At 39.9% G+C, this 27,221-nt stretch overlaps 1 protein-coding gene across 1 annotated transcript; it reads left to right on the forward strand.

The window, feature by feature from the left end:
- The first annotated feature begins 616 nt into the window (after nucleotides 1–616).
- OPRK1 (opioid receptor kappa 1) lies at nucleotides 617–27,221 on the forward strand. Its single transcript, XM_009937685.2, has 4 exons — nucleotides 617–1,033; nucleotides 1,533–1,858; nucleotides 15,288–15,640; nucleotides 19,953–27,221. The coding sequence occupies exons 2-4, from the start codon at nucleotides 1,599–1,601 to the stop codon at nucleotides 20,483–20,485; spliced, it is 1,146 nt and encodes a 381-aa protein (XP_009935987.1). The 5' UTR covers nucleotides 617–1,033; nucleotides 1,533–1,598; the 3' UTR covers nucleotides 20,486–27,221.

The raw sequence follows: 27,221 nt of genomic DNA on the forward strand, positions 1-27,221 counted from the left end.
ATCTTGCCTCACCTCTCTAATTTGCCATCTAGAGGGACTCCTGGTGGGGATTTCAAGTTCTGTTTGCAAATTAAGGGATATCCTGAACACAAATTGGTACGTTCCCAATCCCTGCTTGTTGGAGTGTGTTAGGGATAAACTCTGAGGGATGTGATTTCAGCACAGAGTTAGGGATAAGCTCTGAGAGATGTGATTTCAGCACAGACCATCTCTGCATCTCTGGCTGCAGCTGGAGCCTGGGGAAAGCAGAGCTGCAGCAGTGCTACAGGGAGTACTTGGCTTCTCACAGTGTGTGGGCCAGCTTGAATAGACTAAGGACAGTAATTGGTGTGCCTCTCTGCTTTGCTATCCAGATTCTCACTTTCCTCCAAGTTGCAGATGTAAAGGAACAGGTGCAGAGCCACACAGAGAGAAGTGTTTTAGCTGCACAGCTGTGGACCTGAGGCACGAAATAGCTGACGGACCAGGCAAGGCATCCAAACTGAAAATTTCTGGTTTATTCAGCATCTGTAAAAGCATGTGGGATTCAATAAGGCAGAGAGGATCATTGCTTGAGGCCTGGGAGTGCAGGGGGAATGAGGAAAGGCAGCTCAGGAAAGTGTATTAAAAATAAGCATTCATTCATTGCAGAACTTATTTTTTGCTTTTCTTTTAATTTATCTGCCTCTCAGTGCTTAGGCAGAAGTCATGTGAGCTTGTGAGCTGCAGGGACGGAGAAGAGGAGAACGTGTGCATCAGTGCAGAGCGCTGCTGGAGCCCTTGCAGAGTGAGAGGGAGGCAGAGGGAGACGGGGAGGGAAAAAGCAAAGTGGTGGGAGCTGGAACAGCAGCAACTGCTGCTACCACGGTCGCAGCTCATGCCCGGGAACCCGCTCGGCTGCCAGCCCGCCTCTCCGAAGGTGCAGGTGCCTCAGGTTCAAACGTCCTACAAGGTTGGTGGTACTTCCAGGAGCCAAGTGGAGCTGTTTTATTTTTTCCTTTCCCTGCAAAGAACATCTGTTTGAGGACTCCGCTCCTTTTCTGGACTGAAAGAGGTATTTTGTGTCCTTAGTGTGTTTCTATTTTGAAAGCAGGTACGAGATCAGGGAAAAAATAATTCAGGGCAAGATGTCAAAGCAGACGTGCAGAGAGGTGGTGGGCTTCTCTCTCTCTCCTGCCTTATAGTAGAGCTTAGGCAGTGAGGAGCCCCTGTCATCAGGAGACTGTTTAACTTAAAACATGGAGGATGGGAGAGACAGGGTTAAAGCGTGGGGTGGATCTGAGCTGTTTCCCATCTGATTTGTTTCTCTATGCAATCTCTGAAAGTGGAGGAAAACTTTCCTTGCGCACCTGGAGGAACAGCACTTACCCGTTACATAGCGAGATGTAAAACTTGTAATTATTTAATATGAATCTGGTTTGCTTAAATCTCTGCTTGCTGAATTAGTTCCCATTGCAGCAGAGCTCCCCTTAACATGTACATATTTTGGAAGTCCTAATGTCCGGTGGCTGTCATAGCTCTTCTGTCTCTTTCCCTCTCTTCCCCCTTTGCAGCGTTCTTTCCTCCTGCTGTCTGCATTCTCCCCTGGTCTCCCTCCTGCCTGTGGGCGCTGTGCCCCTATGGATGCCCCTGTACAGATTTTCCGGGAGGAGCTGGACTCCACCTGCGCGCCGGGGCCCTGTCGTCCCCCCGGCACCAGCAGCAGCTGGCTCCTGGGCTGGGCAGACTACGAGACCAATGGTACCAGGGCCTTTGAGGACACCCAGCACAACCACACCAGCATCTCCCCCGCCATCCCCATCATCATCACTGCTGTCTACTCAGTGGTCTTCGTCGTCGGCTTGGTGGGAAACTCTCTGGTCATGTTCGTCATCATAAGGTAAGGGGCTTTGGAGTACCTGTTGGAAGAGATGCAAATAGCCATCCCTAAATTTGGTGGTGGAGGGAGGGGGGGAGGTTTATGGAAGCTCTCTGGGAGTGCTTAGGTGAGGAGCTGGAAGAAAGTAACTGGAACGGCCCAAACCTTTTCAGTCCCAGTGGTCTGCCTGGATGTGCAGTTAGAGACAGAAGGGAGATGCTGTTTAAAAGTGACAAATCCTGCCACCTGGGGGAAAGGCGCATCGTGCCCCGGAGCTGCGCTCGGCGGGTGCCCTCTAGGGATGAGAAGCTGCTGGCGTCCGAGGGAAAGCTCGAGTGGAGGGAAGAAACTTTCGCGAGGCAGCTTTTTTCCCGTGCGAGGAGTCCCAGAGGAATGACATGTGTGTCGAGTCGTGTGGGCACTTATACATTGCCGTCTTGTCACCCAGTGGCTGATTTAACAAGGTGAGGGAAAAGAAACGATAAAGATATGTGGAAATGCTTAATATAAAGCAAGGGATGTTGTTTCTATGTCTAGTGGTGTTTAGTTGTTGGTGTTGGATTGAAGAAAGCAAAGCAGACGCTGAAATATCTTTGCTATTGTTTTTCAGGAAACAGGAGAAAGGTGTGTATTGGTTTTAGTTAGTTTTTCATACTGAACCACTTAGTGAAATGCACCAGTACTTGTACTTACACTTACACTTGTGTATTGGTATATATTTTAGCTTGCACTACGATTTCTCTCTGTTTTTGTCCTTCTCATTTGCAATTTATAAAAATGTTTAGACAATGCAGATCAGCAGGGCAATAATGAGCAACCAAGGGGACTGAAATCATGCAGCTATTTGGACTCTTGCTTCAGAGTTCTTTTGAATCCTGAAGAAATTCTGAAAAAAATAATAGTAGAGTATGCTCAAATGAAATCAGCTTGTACACAGAAAGAAAAATGAGGGTATTGGGAGGAATCCTGTTAGTAAACATGTGTGATAAGGGTCAAGCAATTGCAGGACGGTGAAATAACTGTCAGACTTGATATAAGGGGAAGTTAACTAGAAGCAGCAAAGTTGTCGATGAGATACTTCTCAAAAGATGAGTTATAACCAGGTGAACACTCTTGAACAATGGAAATAAAATCACCTTTAGTAGTCAGTGCAATAAAGAAAAATGCGTGTGGTCAATGCGGAGAAACTGGTTAGCTCCAGCTCTGTGATGCTGTGATTTTTCTAACCCTGCAGGCCCTTTTGCCCTTCATTCAGAGTAGGAATTTAATTTCTTTTTGTATTTCTCCTGCAAGCAGAGAGACTCCATACTTGACACACACACAGCTGCAAAGGCAGAGGTTTTCTAAGCCATCAGTCACTAAAAATGACAGTTGATTAACTGGCCTGGACAGCGGAAATAAATAAAACTTAGCCAGACCCCTAAAAGTTAACATGTATGGATTATACTGGTGCATGTCTGTTTGCTTTTTTCTCTCATTCTGTTACCCTCCTGAGATTATTTTTGTGAGGGTCTAGCTAGCTATGACTCGCTCTCTTACCAGTTCCTACGCTAGCCTTTTTCTTCAGTTCCCTCTTGGTCCATCTCTTGATTATATGATCAAAAAAATAAACAAGTATGACAAAACACCTGTTGTTTCTTTCTTCTTCTATTTTTCAGTATCCCCCTCTCCTAAGTTTTCCCTGTGGCAAATGCTTTAAACACTGCTAGAATCATTACCTGAAATGCATGTATACACAAACTCACAGTTTCAAACCTTTCTTATGATTTTGAAATGCTCCAAATGTTCATGCAAGAGGTGTATTTTCTTTATATTTGTCCTAACCTCTCATCTCCCTGTCTCCATCTCTCACATCCACTCTCTGCACGGTTGCACCTCAAGATGGATTTCCATGACCTGTTGAAAAATGTAGCCTGCACTGATGTTCTTTTGTGTGGAAAGCCAAGGTCTGTGAGAATTTCGTGAAAGAAGATGGCAAAGGAGAGGGGGATCGTGTCCCCAAGCCATCCCCTGTTGCCTCTCCTCCAGCTACCACAATTCTAAATGAGAAAGGGGACAGACTGTGCCTCTTCTTTACCCTTCAGCTGAGCACAGGGTTTGTGTGAGGCCCCTCAATGACTTTTCTGAACATCTCTCTGAATTCCAGGTCTGTTCTCCTCCTCCTAACCCCATCTGGACTGGCAGGCAAGGCTCCTCCTCCCTTTGCTCTTTTAAACAGTACCTTATATTGTTAGAATAGTTCAGCTGGAAGAGACCTACAATGATCATCTTGTCCAACTGCCCAACTACTTCATGGCTGACACTGAGTCACTTTTTGGGTGACGCAAAAAAGATCCCTTATGTTCTGAAACTTTCAGTGAAACTGTTGAAGTGTCAGTGCTGTGGTAGGTTCAGGAGACTCCAAACAGTTTTGAGATGCCTCAGAAACAGGCTCAAATTCAGCCATAAGCTGTGGCGTAGGCAGGCCTTGGCCTATTCCTTGCCCTCAGGGGCAGTCTTGCTACTTCTGCACAAGGGCTGCTGCAGAATCTCATGGAGACCAGCAAGTCAACATCTCAGCAGCCTGCGTGCAGAGTGCTGCATGTCCAGAATCTCCTTCAGGTGTGATGTGTTTCTGCTGAGAGGGAAAACCCTCTCTGAGTTCCCTCGGAGGATAATATAACAGGAGAATGGCACTTTGATAACATGTACAGGCTCCTAAAGGAAAAGCAGCTGAGTTTGGTACAGCTCCTGTAAACATAGGTACGGTGGTGGCAGCATGGCCCATTAAACTATGTCTCAGGAGACTTGGAATCTTCCTTGGTTTTACTACCAGGCTTCAACGCTTTGTCCTGTCCTGAGAAGGTCACTTGAAGGCCCTATGACCTGGTTTCCTCACATGTAAAATGGAGATAGTGGTATTTACTCTCTTTACACACACAGCAACTGTTAGATTTAAAAGCCAAAGCCCAGTCACTAAATGTCCTAACAGAGCAAGACCAGGATGACTGTAAGCACCCCAGACTCCTCAGGCACATCGAGAATGGTTATTTCTAATGTGCTGAAAGAGCTCTGTGTTGAGATCTTTTCTTGTGAGATTAGCTTTACCTCTGAGGTTTTAGAAGATATTTCTGGAGGTGAAAATGTTGGCTGAGGTTGATAAATAAAATTAATTGTCCTTGGAAGCAAAGTCTTTTTCCTCTCTTTCTCCTCCCTTCTGACTTTATTCCTCTAAATTTAGTGCTGGCTTTAAAGAAAATGGTGCTTTCTTGTGACAGCTGGAGGGGAAGAAAAGTCTCCTGACTAAAGCTACAACTGTGGATTTGCCCTTACCAAAACCATAAAAATACTCTGGCAAAAACTCCTGGAGGTTCTGTCTCTTACCCACTCCACATTCACTTTTTGTATGTATGTTCCTTACTCTCATTGTTCCTGAAGTCATTTACTGAGAGCAGCTGCTATCATCAGGATCCTAAACAGCCAATCCCGTATTTCTTTTAAAATTATCTTTCAAGCTTCCAGTGAACTGAATAATTTTATGCATTCAAAGCCAGCTTTAACAAGAGGCTGTGTCACAGATATGTAGATTCATTCCTAAGGGAAAAGAGAAAGCTTGTATTCTTCTGGTTAATCTTACATTGAAGAAGAAAATATAACTAGTAATAACATCTTTGTTCTTATATTCATTGAACCGAGTGCCATCTTATATAACAGGGAGAGTCTATTAAGAAATGTTATACAAAATCAACTCCTTTCCAGACTGTTCTTAAATCTTCTCGATTATTTATTTCAAATGAGAATGAATATATGAGAAAAAGCATACAATAAATAATTCAATATACACATTAAAATCAATAGATTTTGATAACATCAAAAGATTATTTGTTAATTTGCTTTAAATTATTGTTCTAGTTTTATTCAATTATATTTGGAAAGAATATTGTTCTGAAATGAAAAATGAAGCTCCAGAAGAGTCAACCTAACTGAATTACCTGTTCCCTATTACTTGCAGCTGGTGTGGTTTCATCCTGCTATGAAATCAAGGGTTCAGCTGCTGAAAGTACAGGCCAAGCTGTACTACACTTTGTGAAGTTTATGGCTTTTTATCTTTTTTAACCAATCAAACATCTGACACCTTACTATTATCAACACAGAGGTATCAAATGGATTGACAGTAATTCATCACAGGAACTCAAATAAAGCTTGGCCTTACGTCACTGAATGGAGGTACTTTTGGTAGGTTCTACAGGATTTGGACAAACTTGGCATGATTTTCATCACAACTTTGAAAACTGATCACTATCAAGAGCTTTTACAGATGGCACAAAGACTAGGGTAACATGGAAGAAGACAGGTTTAAAAAACAGTATTGGTAGTTGGATAAGCTGACAAGAAACTCAACATAAGTTCCCAATACGATGATAAGAAGAGCAGATACTGAAAAGGCAGAGAGAACAGAGGAAAGAACTGGAAGGAATATTTACTAGAGATAGTATTAGAGAGAGGCTATAATTTATAGTGAATAATCTGTTTGGATTCTGGAAAGTAATTTAGTATACATCCAGGTACTTCCACTGGGCTAGAAGCCAGGTAGTCACTTATTTCAGAGAAAGGTCTGACTGGAATCAGTGTCTGGAAGCAAGACAAATTATGAGGGGCCTTGTTGAACTGGGAGAAAGTGAAAACTTGAAAGAACTTTCCAGTTTGGCTGCTGGCGAGGCAGAAAGCTTGAGATAGCACTCATGTCCTCAGCCAGGAGAGTGGTGGGGAAGCTCATGCTCCTGGCCGAAGCGTGGGGAGGGAGCATGGTCTGGAGATGGTGTTGGGGGAGCAGCTGGCTAAGCCCTTCTGGTGAGGGGGACAGAGCAAGGGAAGAGTGGGGACCTGTCATTTGGTTTTTCCCATCAGAGGATTTTGAATTTGCTGGAAGGGTGTTGTGACAGGATATTCTTAACTTGGTGACTTTGCATGACTTGGGAAGTGCCAAGAGCAAGGGAACATAATATTCATGGCTTGCCTACTCTCACTTCTAGTCAAACTGTGATTAGTTTGTTCCTTAAATGAAATTTTCTAGAACAGATGAATTCCCAAGGCGAGTTTTGATTTCAGTTACGTATTGGTTTCTAAAGGAAAAACATTCATCAAAACTTTGATAAATCTTACTTCTAGGAAGTTTATTTCATGTCTCTGTTCTAGTCATCCCATCTGTAAGAATCAGGTAATTCTTGCAAAGTGTGAACCCTGTGCTCTTCTTCTCAAGAAAGACTTTGTGCTTTGTGCTTTGTTAATCTCTTTTGTGGAGTTTGAGAGGCATGAGGAAATGGCAGTATGGACGTCATTTTGTCTACTAACAGACGTGAGTGCACAAACTGAATTAGCTGTGGGGAAGGGGTGTGTACAGATGGAGTAAAGGCACGGAAAGAGGAGTATCTGACCATGCTGGCATTCTGCAAAATATAAAAAGAATGTAAATAAAGAATATGTAAAGGTACACAGCATTTCCATGGTCCTATTGGGCCGTTTGCATTCTAGTCTGTGTATCATCTTTGAAATATTTATTTCTCCTGAAGCCAGAGGGTTCAGCTCTTGTTAGATTCACCTTCTAATCCCTAGAGAAGTGAAAATTAATTCTAGGCAGTTTGCTATTTTCAGTTTTGAGACATTATTTACAATGAAACCTCTGTCTTCTCTGCAGGACAGATGTCTAACATGATTTACTTCAGTAAATTTACTTCAGTTAGATGTCTAACATGATTTACTTCAGTGTATGTGTTTCCACAATACATGGCAAGAACATGTGCAGAACCTTTCTGTTTTCTCTGCTTCTTACACCGACCCACCTGTGCAACACACGGCGCTCTGCCTGGCTGCTTGCCTCTGCTCTAAAAGTCAGTGCCGTTCAGCAGTGCATTACAGGTGAATATCTAGGGTTCTCAAACCTAGCTACCATGCACCTGGAAGACAGAGAATTTCATATTTGTTGACTGATCACATAGGTAAATTCACTTCCCACTGAATGTAGATAGCCTAGCCACTGTGGCTACCATAAGGCAACAGGGAAAGGCCTCCTTGAGTAGTGACAGATGAGAATCTGCACGGTGGGATTAGTGTGAACAAGCTATTCAGTGTTCATTTAACATTCACACACAGAAAATTTTTTTTACCATGCTGCTGGCTGACAGACAGCATGAAGACTTATTCTTACACATGCCAGTGCACAGAAGAAGAAGAATATTTTCACCATGGAAGCTATCAGCTGTACTTTTCAGTTGACTGTATCATAAAGTTTCCTGCATTTCGCTTGTATTTTCTCCTTTGGGAAAGTGTGTGTTCAGTTGGTCTGTGCTGTGGGCTTCTCTGAGGCAGGTGAGCAAAACAGATGAACCAGTAGAGTCCAGAGAAAGCCTCCCAGCTGCCTCCTGTGAGGGACTGATGACTTTTCCCTGAACTGGCTGACTACTGATATATGCCTTTGTTGCCTTATCACATAACCCTATACTTGTTACAGAGTAAGGTCCCTTGTCTCCCATTCAACTTTATTACAGGAGCGCTGACCAGAGATTCAGGTCTCCGCACATCCAAGTGTGTAGCTGTCCTGTGAAACACTGACAGTTGTTATTCATCCCTGTGGCAAAACGGAGACCAGATGCCTTGTTTCAAGAACAAAAGTGATGCCCACTCCCTAAGGCCCCTGCGTGAGATATTTCTAAATTTTTTCCTTGTTTCTTTCCTGCGGAAACATTTAAGGGAAGCAATGTACAATAACATTTGGCTGTTTCCAACCAGCTTCTGCATACATATCTACCTATGGAGATCAGAGAGTCTCCAAAGAATAAGTAGGAAAGGAAGACCCTGAAAAATCTTCTGCTGGAGCTGCTCTCCCTGTTTCCTTGAGCAATGAGATTTGTTCTCTTTGCCAGGCAATCTCTGTTCTACTTGCTTCCCTCTCCTGCAAACACATGGGAAGTTCTTTGCCCAGCTAAGGGAGCTCATGTCCTTCACGAAAATAAAATTCTTCCAAGAGAGAACAATGGGAAAGGTGGACGTTTCCAGACACTCCACACTCACCAGGGCAATGTACCTGTGGCAAGTAAGAATTATTAGGATAGGCTGTATAACACCCTGGGAACTCCCTGTAGTATGACTGGTCACTGGAAGACATTTGAAGCAACATAAAGTTTCTCAAGAGACAGAGTCAGCTGTTTGACAAGGTCTAGATTCATTTTACCAACTGAGGTCAAAAAATCAGGTACATAGTCTAAGCCAATTATCTAGGCTCTCTAAAAATAATACTAAACATACTAGTTTTGAATAAAGTACCAATTTTGTGAAATTTTGCATCCTCACTATTTCAGCTTAAGCCACAATCCATCACAGCACCTTGACATTACTCTGAGGTCCCCTGGCAAATCATGGATGCACAAATTTCACAGTATTGGTGTTTCTAACATGAAGCATATTTCTTTAAAAAGAGGCTCTTAAGCTCACATAAAAATATTAAAATTCCTTATCATATGAGGAAAAAATGTTCATTTTTGTTAAGAAGTGTGAATTTTTCTTCTTTTTGACTAGGATATATGTAGACTTGAACTTCTATAGTTTCAGAAACTGGTTCTTTAGCTGAAGAAGGAAAGCTTCCACATCTAATCTAAATCTTCAAGATCTTGTTCAGGCTCAGTTTATGGCTAGTTCAGAAGAGTAATGGTAGTGGTAAATTGTAAGCATTTTAATGATACCTTCTGACATTCAGGTAGATTGTGCTCCCTGAGGGGAGAATAAAAGACAAAATCATGCTTTTCTTCTTTAAGTTGCTTAAAAATAGGTACCTACAGGTGCTTATTAAAAAAGAGAATTCCACTTTAGGACACTATATTATAGGCATGTACAATTTTTTGTATGCTCCTAACAATTTTGATGTTAAAGACAGGCAACCTTTAAATGTATACAGTAACAATGCTTGCCTTTATTTAAAGTGTTTTCTGAGGTCTTATCCCCTGTTAAATTCTGGCTGTCATTCAAAACGTGATAACAACATATTACTCAATATGAACAGGATAACTGCAGCATATTGATTTTTACAGTCTTTAAATGACTTCAGTCCTAGTTTCATAATGGCATAAGCCTTTTTTATTGACTTATAAAGATCCAAAAGCGAGTTGAGCCATCCTTTTGACATTATATGTGTTTGGAATAGATCCTCCTGGGTTGTTTTTCTGGGGTTCTTTTTTGCCCCTGTTCTGACACAGTATGATACTGAGTGTGCCCTGAATATAGCCTTGAGATTTAGAGCTTTCCCAACTAAGATTTTCAGCTGCTTGATCTTCATATACTTAGTTCAGAGGAATCTAGTGGAACACAGCCTGCATACTGCTGATAGGAGTTTTTGCAATTTGCTTTTAGGTGTGCTTTAGCTTTCATTTTCATTCACCAATCTGCCAGAAATATTTGTATGTTATACCTCGTTGTATTTCATGCTTTTATACTTTCACTGTGCTACTGGTGAATGTTATTGCAGTATATCTCTCAGTCTTGCTCCCCTCCCCATCCCTCATTTCATACTGCAGGGAACATTTCAGCCTATTACAGTTACATGAAAAAAATTCGACCAGAGCTGCCTCCTCAGCTTTTATTAGCTTTACTAATGTTACAGTGTACTTCAGAATCACATTTCTCTCCTCTGCTGGAGTTAATGACTTTAAGGGGCTCTACCAGCAGATTTGGTAATGCATTTCGATTTTTTTTCTGAATGCATACCAACTTCTTAATAGTATGCTTCCTTCTTCTGTTACCACAATTTCACTGATAAGCTTAGTCTGGAGATGTGATTTCTTCCTATTTACTGTCTTAAAAAAATGTGCAAAGTAAATTCTACTCCAGAAGGAAATGTACAGTAATGGTGAGTCAACTGAGAAACAGGAGAAATTTAAGGGTCAGTCTGAAGTCAGTCTCAAAGAACTTTGGGAAAGTGGACTCAGCCTAAGTTGTGATGGTTTTGTGAATTTTACTTTTGACGTGTAAGTAGACATCATTTAAATCTTGCTCCTTAAAAACTCTCATCATATATCCATTAAAAAAATACATCTAAACCCAAGTTTTATTTTACATTTACTTTTCTGCAGGGTTTCCATATATCTTCCAGTTTTTTAAAGTCTACAGAGACTTGAGCCCTGCTTATACCTTGACAAGCAGTCTTGAGATCCACTAAACAGCTCATGTCATCAGAGGTTTTTCTGCCTCTTGAAATTAGATTGTAGCACCTGATTTAAGAGAGGGAACTTCCATTCCTAAGTAGTGTTAGAAAAGATGTCATTTTGTTATGAAATCTCAGTATTTAACAAACCATTTTATAGACACACGATTTCCCATGAACAGTTTATACAACAATGGTTTATAAGTATTTTAGCGGTCTTTGAAAGCTATATGTCAAAGCCACTAAGAAAATGTTTGTCATTAATTACCACTGTACCGTCTACGCTGTAGTTATGTCCAGGTTTCCCCTACCTGTTCTGCTAGACTAATTAAAGTAGATAGAGCAACATTTTTTCCTTAAATGAAATTCAGGTACTAATTTTGCAAAAGAAGACAAGATTCCCTTACTCAATCACTGTTTTGACCTTGTTCAAGTGCAGATTTGAGTGAATGGAGTGTATGGTGGGAAAACCCCGAACCACATAGAATATTGCCTCCTGTATTTTGGTACAATAGAATGAGTTGTAGACAAGCAGTTAAATCCCTCATCTTGTGTTTGAGTTAAGACTCTGTCAGGGTCCACTTCAAAGTGTCTGATAGCTACAGCAGTCACTTCAGTACTTTAACTGGACTTTTGATTAAGCCTGCAAGCACATATGTTCAGAAGCATGGAGGCATTTAATAATTTTTAGGTTTTTAATTAAAGACGTTGAAAGGAGTTTGGACGATTAAGTCCAGATTCTCAAAGGGATTTCTGAATTACGTGAGTTTGTAAATGAAAGTATGATTTAATCTTTATCACCTAACAACTTTAAAGGCCAACATCTTATTTACATGGAGGCCTATACTTTCAGGTGAAAGTAATCAAGCTCTTTACATTACTGGTGTGAGATCAATGAGTTTTAAGGTTGCATAAGTAAAATGTGCTTGGACTTCCCATTGCTAAGGTTAACAAGTGCACCCTTCATCCCTGACTTAGGTACACACGATCCCTCAGCAGAACCTGGGAGAACTGATTGCATAAATGTCAGAAAGTATTTATTGGAGCAGTATTTATTGGTTTCCCGCCTGCTTGTTCAAAGTCTGCCAGAAAAGAGGTCAGGTGTCTACTCTGGCACAGGGTGAGTGGAGCAAGGAGGCATCTGTGGTCTGTGAACTGGGGTGGATTTGGGCAAGGCCAGCCAGTCATGCGACTGCCAGGCTGGTGAGCTGTGGGGAAGCACTAGATGCACACCAGGTAAGGTTATCAAAGCTGGGATTGTTCTGTGCATATGTGCCCCTGAAATGAGCGAAAGCTTTCACAGAGCTTTATGTGGGGAATGGCTCACTGTCGGTTTTTTGTTTCTCCATTGTGTTTTCACTTCACAGCTTTGATTTGGTTACAATGGAAGTAGTCTAAATGCTGATGTTGGGATGACTCTATATTTCTTCCTACCTGTGAATGACAAGACATCCTTCCTGTTAGATCAATGGTAGTGAGGAAAATTAATTTTCTTATATGTGCATTTGTTACATAGTAAAAAAAAAATTCAACTTTACATGGATAACATAAGCAGTACATATACAGAGAACATGCTTTATGTTGCAGTTTTAAAAATCTGAATTGTGAAGTTACCTAAAAAACTAGTTCTGTTTTACAGAGGGTCTTTCCTATTCTGCCACTGGAAGGCTGGGGAGAGAAGGGAAAGGGGTACTGGGAAAATATGGTATATATGGTCACAGTGTCACACACAAAAAACAGTGGAGTTAAGGTTGCAAGGAACAGGAAATGCCAGATATAAAGTCTTTCAGATATTTGATTTTCAAGGCTAATAAAATCCTCTTAGTTATTTTTTGCTATTTTTCTGATTGTCTTTAAGGAAAAAAGGTAAAACTACTTCTACATTCGAAAGCAAATTTTCCCTGTCTAAACCCTCGGGGAAGATTTTAAAGATCAACAAAAGTAATGATTCAGAATGACTATTAGTTACTTTGCCTCTGCTTACCACAGGCCATTGCATTTCATTTAAATATTCCTATACTGAGCTAGTAACTTGCATTTGACTGAAGCACACCCTTTGCAGCAGACATTGATTCGGAGACATCAAAAGATGGAAAAATTACTCCTTTCTTGTGTCATTTGTTCCCAATAATAATCACCTTAGCTGTTACGAAGAATCCGTCATTGTTTCTCAGCTGAATTTGTCTGGGTGACTTTTACTTATTTGTCCTTGTTGCGCTTTTCTTTGCAGTCTGAAAGAGCTCTTCAGTACCTGCTATTTTCTCCATGTAGAGGTCTTCAGACACTGTAATCAAGTCACCTCTCAGTGTTCTTTTTGATAAACTAAATGTGCTGAGCTCTTTAAGTTAGTCACAGTAAGAATTTTCTCCAGTTCTTTCACTTATTTTTGTGGTGATTTTTATGCATCCTTTCCAATTTTTCATAGTCTTTTTTTGCAATACAAACAAGACAATTCCAGATATCATCAGTGATGTCTGCAGAGGTAAAATCACCTTTCTACAACACCTTTTCAGACATTTAATGGAAATTAGTCCATTTAGCATAGATTTGCAATTTAGGCATTTAATGAGTTTTTGTTCAGTCTTACAGCGGAGATGCACTCGCACCTGCTTTTTTTTTTACCAGGAGGAAAACTCCTAGTCTGTTAAAGTGTCTTATATTTGTTTGTCCTACATATATATTCTTGCATTTGTGTTTGAATGGTGTCTTATGGGCTATAATGTGACCTGCAGGGCAGCCTGCCTCCTCTGCTGGAGGACCTGTTGAGGAGGTTGATCTGGGAGAAGGGGACAGATCTCGCAGAAGCTCAAACCATGGCAGAGGGAGTCTGGACGATGCGGGTCACACCATTAATGTAGACCTTCTGTTGCTGTTTCCTTTTGGCTGTCTTTGTCAGAGATTTCTAATGCTTCACTGGCTATGGCCAGCATTTGGTTTCATTTTCTCAAGAAGGTATAATTAAAGTGTTTGAGAAAAACTGATGCTATTTTTAACATTTTGTGTTGGTCATAAAATGACACTCTGTCCATATTTTAAACAATATCTAATTTACATACTGGGCAAATTTTGTCAATACTTCTCATATTTTTTTTTAAACATCAAAGTTTTACAGGCAAATATACACATTGCCCTATTTGTTTATCAGCGGAACTGATAAAATCTTATATTTCCACTGTAAATTATTAAGGACATAGAGCAAAATCTAGATAGATGTGTTTCTCTGTGTGTTATTTGTGCATATTTTTAGTTTGGGCACACATTCAAAATATGGGGCTGAAACAGTTTTGAGAAAGAAAATCCGTCATTGAATCTGATAATCAACTAATAGCAATGAGCAAAAGTAACTAGGTGGGGGGAAGCATTTCAGAAAGGACAGTTAGATCTATCCCCATGTTAATGGGCTCTCCTTCATCCTTTGTGTCCGTAACAGAGCTGGAAGCATTCCCCCACACCCCAGGACACAGGCAGTGCCCCAGAGTCCAGCTGTCATTGGGGCAGAATGAAGCAGGGTGCCATCTGTAAAAAACAGATCCTATTCTTCTGTGTAGGCTGAGGTTCTTATCAGCTGGACAAAAGAAGTGCTTCATTGTGAGGAAATTAAAGGATGCAGAAAAAATATCGCTATGATAAGTTTTTTCCCCACTGTGGTATTCTAAACTATAGTCATCTTTTACATTAGCAGTGACGAAAGAAAGCACTGTGAAAAGCTGATGATAAGAAAGGAGGACAAATTGGAAAGGAAGGGAAGTGGCTAAAACTTCTATAAGCTGGCATCATTGTAGGGGATTCAAGCGGAAAAACCCTGTCAAACTAGTAAAAAAAACTATCCAGGCAATCTGGCCTGGCAGACATAACATGGATTCTTACTGGAGAATGGTATAACTGTTCCTTCCACAAAACAAACCCAGAAAGCCCACAATCACTGAAAGTTAGCAATAAGAAAAGGAAACACAAAATATTTTGATGATTTGCAAATGTAGCAATGATATTTTCTTATTGAAGGACTTGAGAAGATAGAATTGAAACCAGCATTTGGTTAATTAGATTAAACATATTCATATACGTGGTTTTGCCTGTGGTTAATAGTTCTAACTGCTAATGCAGGTGCTGAGACACTGAGTCAAAAGTGTTTACTGCTATCTCAAGGGTCTTACGTTTGTGTACACTTCTGTTATAAATTAGAAATGACGGGAAAATACCCAGCTATGGCAAAGCCTGACTGATAGACTGTTACATAATCATATTTTGAAATAATGAAGCCTTACTTTTTTTGTTCTTCAGGTATACAAAGATGAAGACAGCAACCAACATCTACATTTTCAATCTGGCTATGGCAGATGCACTAGTTACCACGACGATGCCTTTCCAAAGCACTGAGTACCTGATGAACTCTTGGCCCTTTGGTGATGTGCTGTGTAAAATAGTTATTTCGATTGACTATTATAACATGTTCACCAGCATATTCACACTGACCATGATGAGTGTTGATCGATACATTGCTGTGTGTCACCCTGTGAAGGCTCTGGATTTCCGTACGCCACTCAAGGCGAAGATAATTAACATCTGTATCTGGCTATTGTCCTCATCTGTCGGTATATCAGCGATAGTTCTTGGAGGTACCAAAGCCAGGGAAGGTGAGTGTGAGCATTCAAAATTAAGTCTTTTTTTCCTCAAATGACATCAAATGTAACTTCAAATGTTGCTCAAACATGATTGATTCCTTCTTCAAAAAGTATGTCTAAATTTCTGATGTTTTGAAATATATTGTGGAACATTACAGTATGACATATAAATCATTTAAGCTCAGATGCTGCGGCCAACTAAAAGAACAAAATGGACTTTGAAGCATTGTCTGTGCTAGGATGAGATCATCAAAAACTACTAGCAGACAGCAGGGGAAAATAATCAGAAATTTGGTCACGGTGGACAGATCAAAGATCAGTTTAGGATGAAAATTGAAATGTGGGCTTAGGATGCTCTTTGCAGGTCTTGTGAGAGTAGTTCTGATGAAGTTCCAAGAGCAGAAAGCAGATTGCTTGTCAGTAGTATTAATATTAAAACTATCATTTGTATGAAGATTTGAAAGCTTATTATCAACAGCCATTTCAAAGAACTTGAAGGCATGGTGAAGAAAGACAAAGTCAGTAGCTAGAGAGAGAAAATCAAGCTAAATTATATACGACAGTATCTCAAATTCTTGTTTAAACAGTGATGGGGATGTATATGGAGACTTGGAAAAGCTGAGAATGAGGATCAGCAGAATAAATGAGAGTACAGACAGGGAAGTAACTACAACAACATGAACTCAATGAGATCTGTACGCAGATGACCTGCAGGGTGTGCTTGAAATTTATAACCTGTGAAGGACTGTGGATTTAGCCCCTATAACTGGTGACTCGTTACCAACACTGTCCTGCTATGGGGTTAATCTTATTTTGAAATCCTCCTTGAGAATGAAAGGGGAGAAGCATTCTCACATACATATACTTCATATCCACGGGCATGACTGCGGTGTAGGAGCACCTCAGTGTCTTCAGAAGGCTTGAGGCCTCTAATGATGTCCTTGGGTTGGGAACATCCTATTAATGGATGGCTGGATAAAACACAAGACACGTATTTATTTGGTGGTGGTCTCATCTGAGATGCAAATAATCTTTTGAAGAATGATTAATAAGTTCCTGCATTAACAACCTTTTCTATTAGAAAGGCTTCACTCCTCCCAAGAGAAATGGTAAACTTTATGTAAAGACACTGTCTTATCTGACAGAGACAATAAATGCTGTGTGTTAAACTTCTTGGCATAGAACAATGCAAACAAAACACTTCAGTAACAGATGATCAAGGGCTAATTTATTTGACTGAAGGTGTGTAGATTTTGTTTAAGCTGTTGGTCTTCTGGTGGGTAGGTGACAGGAGAGTCCTCTGGAAATTCTTCTTTCAGCCCTTTGGTGGATCAAGTGTCCTGGTCTGCAGCACTGTAACACTTCTCCCCAGTAAACTTTTGACGGGGTCTATAAAACAAAGTCTAGCTCTGGAAACATTCATTTCCAGGCATCTTCATTTGGGAATAATGATTGATGCACTATGCATGAGATTTTGAAGGTATGGAACATTGATTTGGCCAGGCATTTTGTTTGGAGTGTGCTTAACTAGCAGAATATTCCTGTCACTCACTGTAAATATCACATTTAGGTCAAAGGGCTGCTCTGAGGCCAGCAACGATTAAATGCCTTTTCCACGCCACGTGGCAGGCAGCCTTTTTCTTTTCTACTGAAACAGAGACTGGTAATACAAAGATCAGCTGGGCCAAAAGAGGTTGGAAATTATTGGCAAATGCTTGTCAGCTGCTACTGTTCAGCCCTGCTTGTTTGATCTAAGGTGTCTCTCGAGCATTTACTGCCAATTATCTTGTGTCCGTGAACTGTGCAGATAAATGCTGAAGGGGAAAAGCAAGGATCCTCGCTTTGCCTGATAGCTGGAACTCAGGACTGAAACTTGATGTCGTGCTGGTTGAATTAGTAGGTGTTTATATGTTACAGGGCCTCTGTTGGATTCAGAATTAAACAACAACTGAACATCAGTGGAAAGTGACGATATTTAAAGTTCCCACCCCATGCTCATTTCGTCCCTTTTGTTCTCACAGTACGGGATTGCTCCTAGTGGTGTCCTTCTGGATACATTTTCCCCACAGAATAAATTTTACATCTGTGTAAATATTCACTCTCTAGCCTTAATGGAGCCTTTCCTGCTGAAGAGTTGTTCACTTACTTAGAAAAGGAAATAAAAATTAGAGGTACTCTTAGTATTCCCAGTACTAGTATGAATGGTCCCTTTGAGTACAGAGGATTATGGACACCTGGAGGTGACATAATTAATAATGTATCTAACAGAAATATAATTCCTGTGTCAAGATTAAGATTAATAAGATGTAAGACAGTCATTAAATCTGTATTTGCTAATTTGGAACTCTAAAATACCACTGCCAACTACAAATTATATTAAAATGTAACGAGCATGACAACTATTTTGATAAATATATGAAATTCTGTGAGTAGTTCTTAAGAGGCAGTTTCTTCTGGGAGGGGATTTCAGTAAGTAGCTGGATGTGGTCTGGAGCTGTTGTCCCTGATCATATCTCACTTTTGTCCAAACTGTACATCAGGATGCATAGATAGTGTGCATCCTAGTCTAGATGCACACATCCTAGTGTGTATTACTAGTCTAGATATTGTAGCTGCATCCAGATGTACAGTATTGTAGCTGCATCCCTGCTTCTAGGCCATGATCTACTACAAACAATACTAATAATCAACAGGAAAACTTCTTTGAAGATGATTGTTGACATTTGTAGAATAAAGTAAAAGCAATTACACTTATGAAAACCTAGATCATAAAGGATTTAGAAAATTTGACTTTCAAGACCCTGTGAAGTCATACTTGTGCTGTCAGCTTAGTATCCTCGATCAGGCTTGAAAGATATGTCTTTTCACTTTTTAGCTTTCAGAATCATCTATTAGTTGCTATACTATTTAAAATAAAACTTCAAAATATTTAGCTTTGATTTCAACTTTTTTAAGTGAAAGTTTTAGTATTCAATATCACCCAGTAACAGCTTTTTGATATCTAACTGAGGAAATGTTTATATGATACCATAATGATAACTTTTCCCTAGCTGTTTTTCAAAAAATTGTCTGCAATATCATCTTGATTTGTGAAGCATTTTGACAGCAGGGAAATATGGCTTGATGGAATTTTTCTGACTAGTTCTGCTGGAGACAGATATGAAAAAGTGATGCACAAGAGTCTATTGAATCATTCCACCCTTAGATTTGATTCAATAGAAGATGATACATAATAATTTGTAGAGGAATGACAAATTCAGTAGGGAAAATGAAAAAAAAAAAATCCAAAGAAAAATGCAGTGGTCTAGAGGATAAAATCTAAGCTACAATTCAGAGTGAAAAATCCTTGTTACCTTGATTTGTCTTCAGTAGAGTTTAACTGCTGATAGTAGTTGTAAATTTACCCCTTCTCTTGCCTGGTCATTTTTCTTGTTTCTTGCTTTTCCATATGGTTTATATGCTGGAAGGGTCCAACGAGGTCAGCAAATGAAACCTAAAATATTTCATTCCTTAGCAGCGTCCTGTCAGACGGAGTATTTCTGGGACATAAAATCAAGTGACAGCCAGTGACTCTGAATCCTGGCGTGGGCAGTCAGAAAGGGACTGGGCTGGTGTCAGTGGCCCAGATCCTGCAGTCTCTTCACAGGCTGAATTTTCAATGACATGATCTGCAAAAAGAGCAGCTTCCATTTGTGACTCTGCACATGCACATATTTTATTTGCTTCTGTTTAAATGAAAAGAAGCTGTTGCCAGGAAGTAAGTTTTTCTGAATGCAAGCACTTATGTGTTTTCCATTTGCACTGAAGAAGACACGTGGGAAAATATTATTACCCAATTATCATATATTGGGAAAATCATCCTACAATCAAAACCTCATTTGGCTCCCACCATTCATGGTACCAAAGATCTGTCTCTGCCCACAGACAAAAACATATGTGGTTTGATAATAGTTATGAGATTTCTACTTCATTGAACATGGTACTCAGTCTGGCTTTAACTCTCAGTGAGATCCAGTTGGAAACACCTTTACAAATTCTTATTTTTGTGCACTGCATTTTTAGGTACTCCCATGAGAAACAAATTTTATACAATCTTATGCATTTTAAAAAGCCCTTATCTCTTGAAGTAATTTCAAGAGACAGCTGCATAAAACCAGTTTCAATGGTAATTGAAAGCTTTCCTTGGAGTCATTTAATGATAACTCCATTTATTAGTATCACATTACATGATAATTACTTTTCCTAGCTTATGCTATGATAATTATATTTTTTAGAATATCTAATAATAAAGCAATTGTCTTCTTCTTGCTTCTTTCATTCCTAGATACTGCTAGCACTGAATGCTCCTTGCAATTTCCAGACAGAGACTACGTGTGGTGGGACATCTTCATGAAAATCTGTGTCTTTGTCTTTGCATTTGTTATTCCAGTTCTCATTATCATTGTTTGTTATACTCTGATGATCCTGCGCCTTAAAAGTGTAAGGCTTCTCTCAGGGTCTCGAGAAAAAGATCGAAACCTGCGCCGCATCACCAGGTTGGTTCTTGTGGTTGTGGCAGTTTTTATTATCTGTTGGACTCCTATTCACATTTTTGTGCTGGTTGAAGCGTTAGGAGATGTGTCCCACAGCACGGCTGCTATATCCAGCTATTACTTCTGTATTGCTTTGGGCTACACCAACAGCAGCCTCAATCCAATCCTTTACGCTTTTTTGGATGAAAACTTCAAGCGATGTTTCAAGGACTTCTGCTTCCCCTTTAAGATGAGGATGGACAGGCAGAGCACCAGCAGAGTCAGAAACACTGTGCAAGACTCAGCTTATATGAGGGAAGCAGATGGGACAAACAAACCTGTATGACTAGTCGTGGAAATGTCATCTTACTGTCCTCAAGAGAGAGAAGAGTCCAACGACCTAGGACTGACACAGATTACCACTGCAGTTTGAACTAGACTCACCCAGACAGACATGCCTGGAATATTTCAGAAATCCTAGTAGCCTGAACTAAAACAAGTTAAGTTATCGACAGACAAGGACCTCCTGAAAACAGACTCAAATGAAAAGGACCTGACTGATGGTCAGATTTTGGCACCATGTTTGCTGTACCTGAGGAGGTACTAATACGTGCTTTTGGGGAGACAGGAGATAGTGTTGTACCAGCTGATTTTGAGTGAGAAAAGTTCTGGCTTTTCTCTGTACAATACATAAAGTTATATCAAGCAACTTTTGGTCATAATACCGAGTTATGCCAGAAACTTTTGCCCCAACAGTGATTGCTTCTGAACTATGTAGTTTGACGATTTGTCATAGTCTTTTACAGCGAAGAGTGTGGTATAGGTTTCTGCAGAGCAAAGCCAGAGCTACAATCAGTATTATCCTCAACTAATGTACCTGTAACATTTGTCTGTGCTGTGGAAATCCAATTTAAGCATGATCTGCCTACACACCAAAGTGATTTTATTGTGTCTGTGTATGGTAAAACATTTTGGCATTTAAAAATATTGGGATTTAAGGAGAATTGTTAGTACATTTTTAGCACATGTTTAATCACCTCTGTGTAATGTTTTCTATGTGTGATTTTCCAAGATGTTTGTATATTTATTGATTGTGAATAATATAATATGCATTTTCAGAGTGCATTTCAAACAAAAGGCTAGAAAGCTTCAAATACTTCACTTATTACACAACTGAAGAAAAACTGTGCTACATTCATTACATGGGAGGAAATAAGTGCATTCCATTTTCAGTAAAGCAGACAAAAGGACACCCTTAACAACTGTGCTGTACTTGTTTTCCTGGACAATTTGTAACCACACTAAAATAAATATTTGACAAATAAGAAAATAGTGAATTAGCACATGGATTAACTGGATGGATGCATAGGAAATGAAGCACAAATACAGGCTTGGCGGAGAAAGGATTGAGAGCAGCTCTGAGGAGAAGGACTTAGGGGTGCTCGTTGATGAGAAGCTCAACATGACCCAGAAATGTGTGCTCACAGCCCAGAAGGCCAACCAAATCCTGGGCTGCATCAAAAACAGCATGGCCAGGAGGTCAAGGGAGGGAAATCTGCCCCTCTACTCTGCTCTGCAGAGACCCTGCTGGGAGTCCTGTGTCTGGCTCTGAAGCCCTCAGCACAGGAAAGACATAGAGCTGTTGGAGTGGGTCCAGAGGAGGTCCACAACAGTGATCAGAGGGCTGGAACACCTCTCCTGTGAGGAAAGGCTTACTTAGGGCTGTTCAGCGTGGAGAAGGGAAAGCTCTGGTGAAACCTTATAGTAGCCTTCCCAGTACCTGAAGGGGCCCTACAAGAAAGCTGGTGAGGGACTTTTTACAAGGGCTTGTAGTGATAGGGCAAGTGGTAATGGCTTCAAGTTAAAAGAGGATGGATTTAGATTAGATATAAGGGAGAAATTCTTTACTATGAGTGTGGTAAGGCACTGGAACAGGCTGCCCAGAGAAGCTGTGGATGCCCCCTCCCTGGAAGTGTTCAAGGCCAGGTTGGATGGGGCTTTGAGCAACCTGGTCTAGTAGCAGGTGTCCCTGACCATGGCAGAGGAGTTGGAACTAGATTATCTTTATGGTCCTTTCCAACCCAAACCATTCTATGATTCTATGATTAAATATACAGGATGCTTTAATGGCACTGGATTGGGAAAGTTCCCATTTTATTGATGATGAAACATTTTGTTTGATAGTCCTATGAATTCAGCGAATTTCTCTGTTTTGCTGTGAAGATGGAGTTGCTGAGGCACAGCTACAGAAGTTACTGACTTGCTGAAGGTAAGTTAATGGTGAAACCAAGCCTAACTTTCAGTCTGTAGTCTTTTCTCTTGCTACTATTTGTATATTACTACCCCCACTTCTGTTATTGCTGAAGTTTGGAGGAATGCTCTGATTATCTTCACTGGGAACAGGTCTGGTCACCAGGCATCTCCCTGATAACTTTGTTCCTTATATGAAATAATGAAATACTATTTACATATGTATATTTGTGTTTCAGTAGAGTTATTACTCTATACATTATGTGCAGTGCTCCATGTTGTAATGAAAAATCAATGTTCTTAATTTGTAAAAAGGAGCTTTACAAACGTCTGTTTTTTTGGTGATTATTAGTAAGGAGGCCATCTTCCATATCATAGTGGGAGGAAAATATGAGATCCCAACAATTTTTCTGTGGTGTGGAAATATTAGGTTTGAAAAGTGATGTAAGAATGTGTTCTAAAATTTTATTTCTTTTCATGAAACATTAACAGACAAATTAGTCTGGGCACAGCAGAAGGGAGTCTCGGAGGTTTTCTTGTTGAATTATGCAGCTTACCACTCTTCACTGAACAGCAATGGAAAGTTGGCCAAGATTTTTTTCTATAGCTGAGGAAGTATATTAAAAATAGAATAATATCATGTTTTTGCTCACAGACTCTGCTTCCAGATGATTAAATTCCTATTGTTTGTTGGGCAGTTCCCAGACTGGAATTAGTAGCAGGCAAAACCAGTTATTCTCACAGAGACATGCCAGATGACTTTGGAAACCTGTATTTAAGCCTCGTAAAGCACCTTACACTCTGTGTAACTCCAGGCAAATGATTTGCCTTTGCTCTTGTGTAGCCACCTACCTCCAGGTGGCAGCGGGAGGTGGAGGAAGGTGTTAGAGCAGCCTGGCCCAGCTGTGGTCATGCTGCATGGATAATGCAGCAGGGACAGCCTGTGCTGCCCCATGGATCCTGGAGAATGGCAACATGGGGCAGGCACATGCAGGCATCCTAGCAACCAGCCGTATCTGCTGCATGGTCATCTGATCTGCTAGTGGAGTTAAATTCCAATCAACTGGTGTGGATATTAAGCTGTCACCTTCTGTGTTCCCTGCTTCGTTTAATTTAAAAATTCTTTGTATGGAAAACAGTGTTCTGGTTCAGCACTTTTGTCCATGCTTGGGAAAGCACAGCAAAAGAGCATTACCACAGAGTTACTGAAGCTTGCCGACCGAGTATCTTCTCTGAAATCTCAGACTTTTGCGGCATAGAGGCACCAGATTAACTAGAGAGTGGAGGGCTGTTTCAGTCTCACCTCTATCTTCACTGTAAGCTCAACTATCCTTAAGATTTCAATACTTTACAGCTGCCATTAGAAAATACCTGTAGCTAATTTGGTGTACTTTTTAATGCAGATTGTGCAAGAACCAGTAGGTGTAAAAAAAAAAAAAATACCCTGGAAATCTTTTTCAAACTTTTGTTCCTGGGGATTTAACTGAGACTACACATGTTTGTGTATTAGAGTTCTGCCACAAGGATTTAACTGAGACTACACGTTTGTGTATTAGAGTTCTGCCACAAGGAACAACAGTAGTTTTCTTTTTCATTTTTTTAAAGTTGGGGAAAAAACTCAGTGAAATCCTTGTGTGTCAAATGTCCTTCACTTTATGCTAAATATCTTCTACATATTGAAAGTGTCCTTGTTCAAATAAGAAAACTGTTGACTAGGTTTGATATTACCCTCTGAAAGCCAAGATGGCCACAAGGTGTTCCTTTTGCCTTCAGCTACAGTTCTGTCATTTGTTGCTTCTTATCGTCCAAGACATTATACCACATTTTTTCTTTAATGACAGTCAAGGTTTCCTCCTAACCTAATGAGAGCAAATAAGCACTGAAAGAGAGACAATTTACAAAACTAATTTCCAAGACAGAGACAGCCTAGAAATGGATAGAAAATATAATTAGTGTAATGCACAAGCAGAACATCTCACCTATGGCACTGAGAATGTAAGGTTGTTCAGGTGCATGAGAATAACTTTTCTTCCTGTGCATGTGCACATGGAAAACTGTTCAGTGTCTCACTGCTATTACATTCAGAACGCATTAAATTGAAGAGGAAACCTATATTCAGCATTATGCTTTCTGGCTACATGGATAAATAAAATATTACAGGAAGATTATGCATCATTACTCAAATGCAAAAAGTAAGATATGTCCTCCTACTGTTTGTGAATAGAAAGAGCTAAGTTTTCAGGTAGTTACTGCTCTCGTTTGAGCTAATTATTGCTGAGAGATGCTATCTTGTTTTGGACTTCACATTTTTGATTTAGCATCAGGCAAAGTAGCTAACTTAAGCTGCCACTCATACTGTCTTACATTGAACAACTGCACATCAAAGGAATCTTTAGAGCAATATAAAATACATTCCTTTCTGTGGTTTTCTGTGCTGATACCAGATGGTACCGAAAAAGCAAGTTTCACATACTGTGAAAACAGGCAGATTTTGTATTGTTTCCAGCTAACCAAGAGAAAAACTTGTGATCTGTGTTGCCCGCTGTCACAGAACTAAGGAAAGTACGTGATAGTGAAGGCATTTCAGGGAAAATGTATGGCTCTTAAGTGTCCTGGGGAAAAATGATGTTATAGAAACATCACAATTAGTTATTGTCCTTATACTCAGTAATAATAATTTTTAAATAGGAAGTCTGAAGATGGAAAATGAATTTTTTCAAGCAGCTTTTTTCATTTAAAATCCATGTTTCATCCAGCTAAAACAATGAGGTTTAGCTAATATTTTTCAGGCCAGAGTATCACTCTCAGCTTTTCAATGGTGACATTCAAAAGGAATTTATGTCCCAAGGGGCAAAGAAACTACTTTTAAAAATATACATATCACAGTGTACACAGTTTCTAGTAGGCCTTGCATGTCTTATCTCACTTGTGCCTTTAAACACCTCCCCCACACATCCATATAGCACTTTATTTTAAAGATAAGCTCTGGTAATGAATTCAATAAAAGACAGGGATCATTAATTTTTTTTTAAAGAATCTTAGACTTAGAAAATGCAGATGTCAAGGAAGTGATGCTATTTTACTGCAGATGAAGAAGCATCCCCTGAGGTGTTGCGTAACATCCAAAACTGTTTTACGGGTTCAAAGACAAAGTCCATTAATAGCAGCCATCTCTCAGAAAACAGAACCTTCCCTAAAAATTCAGCGCTTCTTACTTTTGTCAAGGTGTGGTCCATGTAAACAGGCATTACTGAAATGATGCTCTTGCTTGTAAAAACATATTCCATACTCAGACTTCATATTAAAATGCTGAAATGCCATTTTTTTTCTGCTGGCAGGCATTGTAGTCAGCTAGCAAAGTAAGTATATTAGGTTTCATCTAGATGTATTGGTAGAAATTGTCTTCCTCTTAAGCAGCCATGACCGTATGATAGGAATGGTAGCAACGCATTTTTGAGGGATTATGAACCTGTGAAACAATAGAAGGAAAAGAAGAAAGTGGAACAAAGCCAATTTACCTCACAGAATGATGATGACTGCTCAAAAGAGAAAGAAAAAAAAGAAGGCAAAAGTAAGATATGCTTAATTTATCTTTTCTATACTTTTTTTGGTGAAAGATTGCAGAAAATTCCTTCTTTATTTTCTTTTTCAGTTCCCCTAAAGTATACATGTGGGACTTTGTCAAGAAAGATCAAATTATTCTGGACTATTGATATCAAAGTGCTAGTTTGAAGGCTAATTAGTATTGCTCTCTGATAAGATTTGGTCACTCATTACGCACACCAGTAAAAGGCTCAAGGGACACAGAAATGACCATCAATGAGAATACCCTTTTTTCCCCTGTCCTATCTCCTCACAAGAATGTGATATTTTTGAACTGCTAGGATTTGGTTCCAGCTCTAAATACTTGTGATTCCACTTAAAAGACAGAGCCGTAAGGTGAAGGCTGTGTGGGAATGAGATGTCACAGCACGGGTAGCAATCTTTTTGAAACGTATAAAATGGTGAGACCAGCAGAAAAAAGAGAAATAATGCTCAGATGCTGAGAAACTCCAGGCTTAGTGAATGAGCAATATCTCAACATGCCGAGAAATTTGGAGGAAACTTTAAATGGAAAATTTTGTCTTGTGAAAGACAAAGGGAAAACTCTCACTGATGTAAACCAGTGCTTCTCTTGGTGCTGGTAAATGAATGTAGTCCTTGCAAAGACATTCAGGGGTGATTGTGCTGGGATATTCTTTTTAAATTGTTTATCAATTCATAACCAAACACAACCCTTGTATATCTGGACTATTTTCTTCAGAAAAATGTGGATTCAGCAAAACTGATTGAGTTTGCGATAAATTGTCAAATAAAGAAATAAATTTTGCCTGGATAACATTAAAATGCCTCATTTTTAATTGTATCTTGTAGATGTGTCACACAATGTAGTGATTACATCTATTAATTGCCAGAATGATAGACTGAAAGGAGATATTTTAACTGGCTGAATCAAAGTATTTTCGTTTGTTATGTTTCTTGAAAAATCCTGAAAGTTTGACTTCTAGTCTTGATTCAGACCCAAATGCAAAGTTTCAGAATTTCTTACAGAACAGGGAATTTGCTTGTTCTGTGTAATCTTTGTATTGCATGTATCCCTCAGGAAAAGGACCTGGCTGCCATGTGTGTGATTGTAGCCACCAGCAGCTGAATGTGAGGGAAAGTGGGGAGGAGAAGACCTCCCTGAGTGGACTGGAGCCTGTCTGAGTATAAAGACAAAGCAGCAGTGGCTGTGTGATGCTGCCCAAAAAGCACAGCTTGCTGCAGCAGCACCACAGCTCAGTCAACCCAAT

Source organism: Opisthocomus hoazin, chromosome 3 (assembly GCF_030867145.1).
Source record: "Opisthocomus hoazin isolate bOpiHoa1 chromosome 3, bOpiHoa1.hap1, whole genome shotgun sequence".
Taxonomy (NCBI): Eukaryota; Metazoa; Chordata; class Aves; order Opisthocomiformes; family Opisthocomidae; genus Opisthocomus; species Opisthocomus hoazin.

What these genes read in the sequence shown, in the direction of transcription:
- OPRK1 (XM_009937685.2), top strand. Translation starts at nt 1,599, where the DNA reads ATGGATGCCCCTGTACAGATTTTCCGGGAGGAGCTGGACTCCACCTGC. An exon ending in GTCATGTTCGTCATCATAAG is followed by an intron (nt 1,859 to 15,287) that starts GTAAGGGGCTTT and finishes TTTGTTCTTCAG; the next exon opens with GTATACAAAGATGAAGACAG. An exon ending in AGGTACCAAAGCCAGGGAAG is followed by an intron (nt 15,641 to 19,952) that starts GTGAGTGTGAGC and finishes TTTCATTCCTAG; the next exon opens with ATACTGCTAGCACTGAATGC.